The following is a 13,126-nucleotide window of genomic DNA, read 5'->3' on the forward strand; positions in this document are numbered from 1 at the left end:
ACTGCAGCCCCCACTACCACAGCTGCAGCCCCCACTACTACAACTGCAGCTCCAACCACAACAACTGCAGCTCCAACTACCACAACTGCAGCCCCAACTACCACAGCTGCAGCCCCCACTACCACAACTGCAGCTCCAACTACCACAACTGCAGCCCCAACTACAACAACTGCAGCCCCCACTACCACAACTGCAGCTCCAACTACCACAACTGCAGCCCCAACTACCACAACTGCAGCCCCCACTACCACAACTGCAGCTCCAACTACCACAACTGCAGCTCCAACTACCACAACTGCAGCCCCAACTACCACAACTGCAGACCCCACTACCACAACTGCAGCTCCAACTACCACAACTGCAGCCCCCACTACTACAACTGCAACTCCAACTACAACAACTGCAGCTCCAACTACCACAACTGCAGAACCCACTACCACAACTGCAGCTCCAACTACCACAACTGCAGCTCCAACTACCACAACTGCAGCTCCAACTACCACAACAACTGCAGCTCCAACTACCACAACTGCAGCTCCTACTACTACTACAACTGCAGCTCCAACTACCACAACTGCAGCTCCAACTACCACAACAACTGCAGCTCCAACTACCACAACTGCAGCTCCAACTACTACAACTGCAGCCCCCACTACAACAACTGCAGCTCCAACTACCACAACTGCACCTCCAACTACCACAACTGCAGCTCCAACTACCACAACTGCAGCTCCAGCTACCACAACTGCACCTCCAACTACCACAACTGCAGCCCCCACTACAACAACTGCAGCTCCAACTACCACAACTGCAGCTCCAACTACCACAACTGCACCTCCAACTACTACAACTGCAGCCCCCACTACAACAACTGCAGCTCCAACTACCACAACTGCACCTCCAACTACCACAACTGCAGCCCCCACTACAACAACTGCAGCTCCAACTACCACAACTGCACCTCCAACTACTACAACTGCAGCTCCAACTACCACGACTGCAGCTCCAACTACCACAACTGCAGCTCCAACTACCACAACTGCACCTCCAACTACCACAACTGCACCTCCAACTACCCCAAAACCACAAGGTAATTTTACATTTTAATATTCCCTTTTCTTACACTTTGCTTAAAGTCCCACAAGATTTTCAACTGTAATCTTTCTGCAAGTAAGAAGTAAAGGGTTAAGCTCAATTTTAAAGAAACTTCTTGAATTATTTTTTTCACCCAAACTGTTCCTTTATCCCTCTTATAAGTCTCAATTTGAAAGTAAAATAAGTGTGAAAAATTAGTTACAAAACTGAAATCGACATTTGATTACCTTTGATGTTTCTAATAACAATGTATGTTAATAAATTGTGCTGAGCTGAAAATAAAATTCATCCCATATTTATTGAATTTTGTTTTTTTTAATTGCTCAAAGTTTAAGATAAGATAAGAAAATATATGACAAGATATACTTTATTGTCCCCAAAGGGAAATATTTATTGGACTCTGTCCTGGAGTTATAAGAGAATAACAAATAAACCACATAAATAGAGATCATACAAAACTATAGAGCATTTCAAGTAAGAATTCCACATCCATAAAAACACTGTCTTGCAGCAGTAACATATTGGCATATTGCACTGACCCTGGTCACATCCTACATTACCTGTTATTCAGAGTATTCACAGACATTAACACAAATTAATGTTTGTAACGGTTCAGTCGGGTCTGAGGGACGCTGAATCTTCTCCCAGAGGGTAAAAGCTGAAACTCAGAGTGAAGAATGTGGGTAGGATCAGACACTATTTTCTGTGCCTGTCTAACAACAGACTGCTCATAGAGTGTTTGGAGAGATGGATGTTTTTTGACACCCATGATCTTCAGAGCAGTCTGCACAAGACAAGTTATCTGTGATTTTAACTGAACAGACAAGTGATCGTACCAGGCTGTTATATCTGATCATAGACTCTCAGTCTGCGTAAGAAGTACATACGCTGTTGCAGTCTAGAGCAGAGACTCTCAACATGGGTCCTCCAGCTGAGAGTGTTGTCAATATGAACCCTACTTGTAAGAGCAGACATGTGCAATGGGTTCCTTGTGGATGACCACAGGCCAATGATCATCCACTCCCCTGGGATCAAACACCATCTCCTCTGTATTTTTAACATTTAAAACAAGGTAGTTTCTATCACACCAGAGCACACAAGGTTCTACATCAGAGTGACAAAAAGGAGGACTGCTGTCTCTGTGCATTAGGCTCAGGATAGCTGTATGAATTTAATGATGTAGCTCTCTGGATAGAGTCTGGTGCATTCATTGGTGTACAGAGTGAAGAGAACAGGGCAGCTGACACAACCCTGAGGAGCACCAGTACTGCAGAGTCTTGGCTGTAAGTGCATTATTCACTCTGACACGTTGGGTTCGATTAGTTAAAAAAAGAAGAATACCATTGTAAAACAAAAGGGTTAACACGCATCTGTTTCAGTTTCTGCATCAGCAAGTGAGGTTGTAGTGTGCTAAAAGCTGCGCTAAAATCAATAAAAAGTAAGCGTGCATAAGCCTTGGGATCTTCTAGGTGTTTAGTGACCAGGTGTGTGATGCTGTTAATAGCATCATCTGTGCCACGCCCTTGCTTGTAAGCAAACTGGAAAGGATCTAAAAGTGGGTCTGCTTCTGTTTTGAGCCAGGAGATCATGTTAGTATAAATAAAAGCTGCAGTCAAACTAACCATGAAAGATAATCATTACGTCCTGGTATAACCCTCAACAGTAATGGAACAACTCTAAATGGACGCTCAAGTAAACGTTTTTCTAGGACTTATCATTGACATACAGAAGCTGCACATTTTTTAATTTGTTTTTGCCACATGTGTTTCTTTTATTCTTAAAGGCTTGGCACATCTCCAGTTAAGAGTACGTACCTTTGGAGAAGTCAGCAATGAAAACCTCATCGCTTTTGTAACACAGGTATGTAACAGCATTTGTTGAGTTACACAAACGCCAATGCATGAACACAATAAGGGTTGGGTGAAGGGATTGAGATCAATCTTAGGATGTTAACTCTTTGTTTTCTCTCTATTTAGTTTTTGAATCAGAATGGATTGAATCAGGTAAAGATTGAAAGCCTCCGAGTTGTGGGCATGTGAACAGAAAAAGTCAAAAGTAAGTGTGCTTTCGGTTTTCTTTACGTATAATGGGAGAGGACAGTTCAGCATAAATGCTTCTTCATATCTGGAAAGACGTGTTTCTTTTCTTTTTTTTAAAGATTTATTTTATCACAGAGATTGGACAGTGGATAGAGTCGGAATACATTTTATTCAACGTTTCATTTTTTTTTTTTAAAGCAAATACAATTATTTAAACATGAACTGTATAATCTGCCTTATTAAATTATGTTAAGATACAAACAGGACAATACAAGGCATACATAGCTCTGATAATTGTGCAAAACATTATTTTCTGTATTAGATGATTGAAATGAGCAGAGGCACAATGTTAAATAGTTTGATCTTATACGATATTTTGAACACCTGAGTCAATCCATTGCACTTTGGAATATTCAAATTTCAAAACCAAACATTTATGACTGTCCTAAATTGAAGAGTTCTGAATGATTAAAGTTTTGAGCACAGAAAACACTGGTCTAAACTACCTCATTGGGTCACCTGAGTTATAATGAGGAATGCAGCAAACTCAGAACTTTCTTCTCAGTCTCAATGTTTCTTTCCTGCAGAAACCTTTGACCAGAGCTGAAGGAGGATGTGGAGCTCCCACTTCATAAATCTGTCATCACATCTGTACTGCTGTTCTCTCCTTCTCCCTCTTCCTCTTCCTGGACACACGTAAAGCCCAGGGCCTTGAGCATGGCTCTACCCAGTAGCAGCAAAACATCTGCAGCCCCGGCCACTCCTGTTGGCAGCAAGAGCTCCAGAGCACAGGTGGAGGTGTGGGGCCGGTGCACACCTGACATGCTCCCCTCCTAGAAAATTAAGTCAGGGCAAGGGAAATATGAAATGAAGATTCATCTGAAGACATAAGAATATCAAGGCAAACCAAGAACAATCTGTGATGATAGTATTATCATCACCTGAATATCTATACAAACTGTATTTATATTATGCTACACAGGAAAATAATATCATGATTAATTTAATACTGTAAATAATTATTATAAATCAAGTTGTATGTATAAAGCAATCCATCCCAACATTATTTTCTCTTGACTGTTCACATACAGAGTAGATCTAGACTGTTCCCTTTGCAATATTATTCACACAAAAAAAACATTGTTCTATCAAAGCAACCAAGCACTTGGAAACAGTGGTAAATAGTTATAACAGGCGGACTGCAAGTACAACTAGACTCTTTATTGGAAAGCCATCTGCAAACTGATCTAATAAGATACTAACCTCAGGGTAAAAGCGCAAGGAGATCAATTTGGGTGACCCAAGAGGAGGCTGATGTTCAGCTCCAGTGATGAAGAAGAGGAGTTCTTCAAGGGAAAAATCTGCCTGTCTATCTGATTGTGACCCAAATAAAAAACGATGTCAGCTTTTCTCGCAGTAAACCCCTGGAACTCCTGACGCATCTTAAACCCATCACGTCGTCTCCACTCATCCCTCTGCTCTTACCGCTGATCAAGGCGAGGGCTGTTTCCCAGTGAGCAGCTGCTGCCTCCTCAGCCGCCCTCAGTGGGCTGTCTGGAGGACTGTAGCAGACGGTGAAAAGCTGTTTGAACTCTTCCAGGGTCAGAGGATGCTGATGAGCTCCTGTCATTACTGGTTTAAACACCTCCCAGCGGGACTGTATCATATCCCACAATCCACTACAGCTGTTCAGCCCCTCAGTGAACTGGGAGATCATACTGGACACCCTGAAGAACAGTCAAATGGACTAAGTGATCATTGAATTTGCTCATATACAAGATGCTATTCTATTATTTGAATCTTTGTGTTTAAAAGAATACTTAAGGAATGGACAGAATTTGGATATAACCCATACATGCATGTGTGTTTGTTTTCCCCCTACCTGTGGTAGATGTAATGTTTCACTACACGACTATAGATATCTGTTACTTCATCAGTATGGGCTGACTGGATTTCAGGGATCCCACAGCTGGACAACCAGTCGCAAAGACTGGGAATCAGCACGTTGACATCTCTGCAACTCTGCAGCTGCAAAAGAAAGAAAGGAGAGTTATCTGTAACTGTGAAAAGGTGTGTGTGCGTGTGCACACTCAAACATGTGTATACAAACTACTGCATGGGTTAAAGTTTAGTTAGTTTAGTTTAATCGTTTATTTGAATCAGGGACAGTATACAAAAAAAACCATTAGTCTCAGAAGAGAAGAGATGCTTTGTAAATTATATGTTTTTTTCACAGTCGCTGGTTGACATGTGATGATGGAAATGTATGGAAGCCCTGCGAGGCAGAAAAGTGTTTTTTTTTGTTTTTGTTTTCACTTTTGCCAAGTTGGAATAAAATGTTCTATATAAGTCACTTTTGACCTGATTTTTTACTTGAGAAATTATGCTATATGTATATTTTTTTAACAACTTTTGCAACCCTCAGTCACTTAGATAATACCAGCCAAACGCCCTTTTCCTTAAAAGGATAAAGGAAACAATTCACACCTGACATACAAAATATAAAAAAAAGAATGTTTTGTTTCTCACTCACCCCCGGAAACATAAACTTTAGATTTGTGTTTTATAGGGTATAGCCACCAGGGGGCTCTCAATCAATACTACAATAACAAAAGATGAGTCGAGGCTAGCGGGGAATCATGGGAGTCCTATCTGCTACCTGCTGCAGTCTGTTTTGTGCTTCAACGTCAACAATGTCCTTCCAGCTGAAGTCTTCTAAAGATGGATTCTGGCCACACATCAGCTGTGACAAAATAAACACATGACATAAAAAAACAGAAAATAAATGTGCAAACCTGTTTCAACACAACGGCCTGGCACTAAATGCATCGTGTTATATTCAAAGCTTTGAGGTAAAAATTTCAACAATAGAAAGAAAAGAGTGATCCAATGTCGTTATTTTGGACAAAAATTGATAAAGCTTCACGATGTCGAGGTATGTAATCCATACAAGGTTGATATTGCCCATTGGTTTGGCATGTATCTAACAAAGAGAAGTATGCACACAACCTGGTAAAGAGAAGGGTGTAGACAATCAGGTCCAGGTCCGCCCTGAGTCAGAGACCAGCCGACCAGAACACCTGCGTCATAGTACTTCCTGTCTTCTAGAGCTGAGAGATCATAGGTGAAGAACAGACGCCCAGGGAGGCCTTCAAACAAAGACGTTTGCTGCAACTCCAGCAAGGTCAGTCTAAGTAAGAAGAACAAAAAACGACATGTAGTGAAAATTCACAAAGCACATCTGGCGATACTTAAAAATAAAACAACATTTAACACATTTAACAGCAGCTGCGTCACAAAAGCTTGTCCGTCTCTCTACATTAACATTAGTAAGCTACCTAGTCATGAGAGTCCAGGTCTACACTCCCTCCCGCCCACTACGCTCTGCCAATGAAAGGCGTCTGATCCAACCTTCACAACAGGGTCCTAAGACGCTGACTAGACTCTTCTCCTCTGTCGCCCCCCGGTGGTGGAATGAACTTCCAAACTCCATGTGATCTGCAGAGTCCCTCTGCACCTTTAAGGAAAAGCTAAAGACCCAGCTCTTTCATGGTCTCCATATTATTGATGATGATGATGGTAATGACGACGGTTTTTGTTTGATAACGACGACTTATAAGATGGTTTCTATACTGATTAGAGCTCTCAAGAACTGCCCTCAATGTTGTGCTTTGCCTCTGGTCACTTCCTGTCAGCACCTGTGTGTCCAATCAGACTCAAAGCTAATCGTTTGCTCTTACTGACATTGTTCCCTTTCTTCTAGATCCTTGCTTGTGTTGTTATTCCTCTCTGATGTACGTCGCTTTGGATAAAAGTGTCTGCTAAGTGAATTGTAGAATTGTAAATTGAGAAGTTGCAAACCTGGAACACAGGCATCATCACATTAACAACATCATTGGAGGCTCCTAACCTGAGCATGAAAATGGTGGATGCTACTTTTCAAAACAATCCAGCAAGAACAGCCTTCAGAAAACCAGACAATGCTGACACCTCAGTTGATGTTAAGGAGCTTGATTTTCAAAGGGGAAATAAATATAGCACCTGTGTGTTTCCAGGGTAAATATGAGTTTAACTTTAAAAACCTGAAGAACTCCCCGAGGGCTCCCTCATGACTGTGAGTCTCCTCCCCAACGAAGGAGATGGTTGGTGTCGTCCTGAAGGAAAAGCCAGGTCTTCTCACTTCCCTCAGAGCACAGTGGAGGAGGTCTCCCCTCCTCACCTCGATGTGAGTTTCTACATTTTGATCCACATTGTCCTGACGGAACAGCGTCAGGATGGTTTTCAGGTCAACCTCCTCTGAGGGGCCACAAACATGTGGCTGGGTCTGCTCTGACAGCTGACTTTCTTTATCCAGGCACGTCATTTCTCTCTCCTCTGGGCTAAAGTCACCTGTCCTAACAAATGGTGAAAGACAAACATCGAGGCAATTACATTTTATTCTTCATAATTTAACCATTTGAAAATGTTTTAATTCATGCCTTACTTGTTCAACACAGAAGTCTCATTGGCTACAGAGTCCTGTACTCTCTGAGAGAGAGAGGGGGGGGGGAGAGAGAACTTAAACTTACTGGAACAAAGTCAACAAACACAAATCAACCACTACTGCATTGATATAATAGCTTTTTTTGCATTGATTCTTCATCTGTTAGAACGCTCTTATCACATACTGAAGGTAAGTGGCACACATGGAATTATGGCTTTGCTCTTCAGTAGTCCAATAAATAGCCTGTAATGTAAGAATCAAAGTCTTCTGGTTCATTTAAGCACCCACTTTCCTGTTAAGAACATTTAAAGGGATACTTCAACCATTTGCATTTAGCTTTGTATCATTAGAAACCTGGTAGTATTTTTGAATGGTCGTGCATCCCGCCCTCATTTTCCCCTGAGATGGGAAATCTTTGTATTTCTGAGTCTGAAAAGGAGCTTCCAGTGACGCAAAATGACGATTTTTGCGTCACTGGAAGCTGTTACAGTTAGCGGGGTGAAACTACAACGCTAGTTCCTCATATTTTCGACCACTGAAGCTACAGACCAATCACAGATCAGTGGGTGGGAACTCACTCCCAGAATCGAAACTTAACGTCCGCCATATTGCTTGGAAGCTATGCTAACAGGCTCTATGGAGAAAGCTGATAATGGCGAAAAAATATAAATATAGCGGCGAGACAGCTGCTGCCGACAGGCCGGTCTTGTGTTTCTTAGTGGGAGTGGCCTGCAGTGCTGTGCATTCTGGGATTTGGTGCCTTTCATCTACATGAGACACTTTCTGCCTTTTCTCGGCCAAGAAGGCACCAACTTTAACATTTATTTCACATTTCTACTACATATATGACCCAATGTCAATACAGATTCATGTTTCAACGGGTGAAGAGAAAACCAAAAAATTATGTTATCATTAAATTTTAACATCACACAGGTAAGAATGTATCTTTATAGTGGAATTATTATAGCTGGAAGCTTTTTGCAGACAAAAACTATCCTCCACTGACAACAATGCAACAGCAAAAATCAAGCTTGAAAGAGAAACCCGAGAGAAGCCTTTGTTCACCTGTGGGTATTCCTGGTGGCTGAGCATGTACAGAGCACCATGTCCTGCCAACTTCAGCACCTCTTCTACTGTCCAGCCTTCTGCAGGGGTGTCCGGGACAAACAGCACCCTGGAGCCCTGCACACACTGCGACCAAACTTCACATCACATATAAACACACCACTTATGTGTTGGCGAGCTACACCTGATCCTTTCTTTTTGGGGTCAAAGGATTAGAGAAATTGGATGACCCTGATGAAGGCCACAAGCTGAAATGTGTCGGGTTGAATAAAGTTGATCTGTGTTGCTGGAGCTCTTTGACCGCCCAAAAGAAAGAAAGAAGGTGTTGAAGTGTATCTGACTCCAACACCTTTTAATTCTTACACTATTCTACACACCTGTAAATATGTGAAGGAGAACTTTTGTCCCGTCTGTCTTACAATCCGCCCTCGGAAGAGCAACAGCAGCCGACTCTCCATCTGATTGGCCGACCAGCCACAGTCGATAGTGATGCGAGCGGTCATTCCTGAGGCCACTAGCGATGCTCGTTCTTTGCCACATGGAACAACGGGTCTGGGTGAAACACAGCGGAATTATTACTGCATTCATTTATCATTTGTATTGAACAATGAATAGTATTTAAACACACCAGCAATATAACCACCATGGCAAAAAAAAAAAAAAAAAAAACACTGACCTCAAATTATGTTTTTATGCTTTTACTTGAAGTTGAATGTACTCCTATTATTCTGACCAATAAATATTGGGTGTTAGAGTCAACTATTTGTATTAATTGCTAGTAGAAGTGATCAGTAAAACATGAAGATTTATCCTCTCAGAACCATGAATATCCAAAAATTGAAAGAAAAAAATTACCTTCAGTTCAAGACAATTCTCATCAAGACTACAAATAAAGGGTTAAAGAAGTAACAATACATCCAAATAACAATATAAAATGATTAATGAAGAAGAGTGCCATAAATATCCATACATTTTAAACCACCAGTAGTTCAAATATGATGCTGTTGAAAAGACTTAACACACTTTAAAGGTTTTAAATGTGATTTTTCACACTTAAATATAATATAAATCAAGTATATCCTCTGAAAATAACTCTGTGAGTCATGACTGTCTACAATGGGTGTAACACCCGAGTCCCACTGTCTGTGATGTTTTCAGAGTCCTATCTTCAGTTTGTTTACATCGCCCGGACGGCCGGCTGACTCCTCCCCTCGAGTATAAAAGTTGTTTAATTGAGGGACTAGAGAAAAGAAGAATAACATACTGTACTCACTGCTTAACTGTGTTTCTAGATCACGCTCATTTCAGGTAAATTTACATGCAGTGTGAAGATACGAGCATAATAAAGATCGCTAGCATTAGCATGCTAACACAACAATGCACCGCGACTTGTTTTGGTTTCATGCTGGTGCTCAAGGGCGACATCTGCTGGATCAAAAAATCACATATAAAGCCTTTAAAGCCTCTCACCTCTCCAGCTGTTCCAGGTAGAGTCCTCTGGGGAGACAGACCACGTCTTTGACAACCAGTCTTGTCCTCTGTGGAGTTTGTCTCTTCCATTTCAGACGATTAGCTTTGCTTGGAGTTTGCTGCTGCACACAACACAACACAACACCGTGATGAAGTTAGGTAAAAAGGACGTTAAAAGACATACTGGTTGGTTTGGTCATACTAATACGTCACATTAAGTGCATCCTCACATATTTTCACTTTTGCACAATAATGTTTTACTTCAAAAACTGAAAAGTAAGTGTGACTATTTGGTGAAAAAAACATCTGGGGAAGGACAGTATGTCTTAAAATTGTGAAAAAATGTGGTTCCCTGAGTGTACACTTGCTTTAAAAGAACTGACATCCCATACACTCAAATTTAAAATCTCTTCTTCAGGCGACATGACATTTGCCCTTGATGTTGTTGACCTTATTCACCCTGGCAACAACACCTGACAACAAGATGGGTTCAGTTTATTATCCATAACAACCATCACAATGTATTCAACAGAAAACCTGACTGACTCAGCAGAATGAAACACAATCGGTGAGATGGCAGATGGCAAGAATGTTTTACCAGATAAAGTGGTTTGTCTGTTCAAGTGTCACCGTGTTGGAATGTTAGAGTGCCGATCAGGAAGTGACTAAGTACACCTCAGGCGACATACCAGGCTCATAGGGGACTTTAACTCCACCAACTCCCTCTTAGGCACTCTGAGAAACACCTGCAAAGAGGGAGACAACAAAAAACAGGTTTCATTTGTTTAAAAAACAGGGAGAAAAAGAGACCTACTTGGAAATGTATTTATCATTTATAATTATATCCACACTTCCCAGTTTTATTCTCCTTTAAATTAAATATCCTTTTATTTCTGCTCTTATCTTAACTGCTCTTGTGTTTTAACTTGGTAATTTCTTATCTTACTTAGTCTATTTATGTTTTATATTTATATATACTTTTATTAATATTATTGTTTTTTTGATCCTTTAACCACTTGTTTCTATTTCTTTTTCTGCTCTTACCTTCTTATTGCTGTTATCTTTTGATTTGCTTTTATCTCTTTTAGTTTCTTACATCTTTTTAAATCTTTGGTTCCTCTTGGTCTCAGCTCGTGTTGTTGGGTTCTTATGATGGTTCTTGTGATGGTTCTTGTGTTGCCTGGGTTCTTATGATGGTTCTTGTGATGGTTCTTGTGTTGCCTGGGTTCTTATGATGGTTCTTGTGATGGTTCTTCTGATGGTTCTTATGATGGTTCTTGTGATGGTTCTTATGATGGTTCTTATGATGGTTCTTGTGATGGTTCTTGTGATGGTTCTTGTGTTGCCTGGGTTCTGATGATGGTTCTTGTGATGGTCGGGTTATATATGTCTGTTGGGTATCGTGCACTTTGGGTTCTTTTCTGTTGAATTGTGTTTAATTATTTTTAGTATTTTACATTTGTTCTGTTCTTGCTGTTGTTTCTGTTCTTCTGTGTTTGGTTTAGTTTGTTCTTGTTTTTGCTGTTTGTCAAAGCACTTTGTAAACCTGTGTTTTTAAAAGGTGCTATATAAATAAAGTTATTATTATTATCCATCAGCTCACTTTACAACATGTATTTTCACTTACCTCCATTTCTATCTCAGTCTCGTCCATGAATCCTGGGACAGCGGGAAGGTGCTTGGTCAGATCCTTGGCAGCAGACTCTGCTCTGGTTTTTGGCTGCTCTTTGAGACCCCTCTCAAGGAGCAGCTCTGGGTCCTCTCCCTCTCCCTCCTCCTCCTCCTCCTCCTCCTCCTCCTCCTCATCCTCAGAGTCGGGGACCAGAGGATGCTCCAGATGTCTCTGAGTTAAAGAAAAGGAAAAAAAGATGTTTAATCTGCTTGACGAATGCAAAAACGAATGCTTCCATGAAGGGACTGTAAAGTATGTGACATGATGTGCTAACCTATGTTTGCTTTGCTTGTTTCAGTCCTTGTCAAGTGTTTTTTCACTTTGCTTTGTTTTTTGTGTTTATGGTTTTAAAAAAAGGTCCTACAACTTCTAAAGCTGCAGTTCCCAGGCCTTTTTTTGGCTTGAGACTTAGGAAACAAAAGAATATTTACTTTCAAGACCTCATCCATGGTTTCAAGGTTTACCAGAATATCCAGATGAACCAAATAGTGATTTCCCAGACATTTAGTTTTACTGATTAACTTCAATTTAATCTTATAAGACTAAAATAATGTTAACAAGATTGCATTTTTCTATTCACATAGCCTCCACTTCATCTCTCGACTTCTCATATCTGTCTGTCCGTCCTCAGGTTGGGATATATTGCCTTAAAGGAATCCATTTAAATGTATTTCTGAAGTGTCGACAAAAGCATGCTGCAGTTTCAAAGATCATAGGTGCATGGAATTTTGTTTGTGTGCCAAAAAACGAGAAAAAAAAACAAAACACAAGAACACAGTATAGCAGAATACTTTTTCAGAACCGGCAGCCACTTGTAGACCTAATTGTGAGGTTGCAACACAAACACAGCATGTACTGCATTCAAGTGGTAACAGAAGTTTCTCAAAATAAAAGAAACACAACTATTCCTAAAAATCTGGGCTTGTAAAAGAAAGTTTATTTGCAGGGAATTGATCCCTAAATGTGACTCTTTGTACTTTGTTTAAAGAAATGAACATGAGTCTAGTGGTGACACATGTCGAGTCAGCTGATCTTAAAAGTGATTTAACAGAAAATTAATCAGCAGTATCTAATCTCATCCATGAACCTCCGTTTCCTCATGACCTGCATGGCCCGTACTATCAAAAACCTTTGGCAGATATCCAGCCTGTGGATGTATTTTAGGGTTTTAAGAACAGAACAATATTTGGACCTCCACTCAATAAAGGTAAAGCTTAACATGAAACATATTTGGTCTGAGTAGCACAACAGTTTTCTTCCTTTATAAGCTTTAAATTTAAATTGTAGACACACCCCGTCATA

At 40.7% G+C, this 13,126-nt stretch overlaps 1 protein-coding gene and 1 long non-coding RNA gene across 3 annotated transcripts; one reads left to right on the forward strand and one right to left on the reverse strand.

The window, feature by feature from the left end:
- The first annotated feature begins 682 nt into the window (after positions 1-682).
- Positions 683-3,861, forward strand: LOC132972090 (uncharacterized). Of its 2 annotated transcripts, XR_009672857.1 has the most exons (4): positions 683-1,090; positions 2,879-2,955; positions 3,072-3,150; positions 3,722-3,861. It is a non-coding gene; the product is annotated as an uncharacterized LOC132972090 (long non-coding RNA). The 2 variants fall into 2 exon arrangements; XR_009672856.1 differs by lacking the exon at positions 683-1,090 and having other exon boundaries at positions 2,738-2,955.
- LOC132972080 (G2/M phase-specific E3 ubiquitin-protein ligase-like) lies at positions 3,285-11,896 on the reverse strand. Its single transcript, XM_061034975.1, has 13 exons — positions 11,780-11,896; positions 10,751-10,898; positions 10,153-10,274; positions 9,060-9,234; positions 8,683-8,808; positions 7,618-7,661; positions 7,217-7,528; positions 6,144-6,324; positions 5,794-5,877; positions 5,017-5,162; positions 4,620-4,861; positions 4,398-4,507; positions 3,285-3,967 (listed from the first exon to the last, which is right to left on the reverse strand). The coding sequence occupies exons 4-13, from the start codon at positions 9,183-9,185 to the stop codon at positions 3,764-3,766; spliced, it is 1,575 nt and encodes a 524-aa protein (XP_060890958.1). The 5' UTR covers positions 9,186-9,234; positions 10,153-10,274; positions 10,751-10,898; positions 11,780-11,896; the 3' UTR covers positions 3,285-3,763.
- Positions 11,897-13,126: the final 1,230 nt, after the last annotated feature.

The sequence above is a fragment of the Labrus mixtus genome, chromosome 3 (genome assembly GCF_963584025.1).
Source record: "Labrus mixtus chromosome 3, fLabMix1.1, whole genome shotgun sequence".
In the NCBI taxonomy this organism is placed as follows: Eukaryota; Metazoa; Chordata; class Actinopteri; order Labriformes; family Labridae; genus Labrus; species Labrus mixtus.

What these genes read in the sequence shown, in the direction of transcription:
- LOC132972080 (XM_061034975.1), bottom strand. Translation starts at nt 9,185, where the DNA reads ATGACCGCTCGCATCACTATCGACTGTGGCTGGTCGGCCAATCAGATG. An exon ending in GCCCTCGGGGAGTTCTTCAG is followed by an intron (nt 6,325 to 7,216) that starts GTTTTTAAAGTT and finishes CTTCTTACTTAG; the next exon opens with ACTGACCTTGCTGGAGTTGC. An exon ending in AAACATTACATCTACCACAG is followed by an intron (nt 4,862 to 5,016) that starts GTAGGGGGAAAA and finishes ACTGTTCTTCAG; the next exon opens with GGTGTCCAGTATGATCTCCC.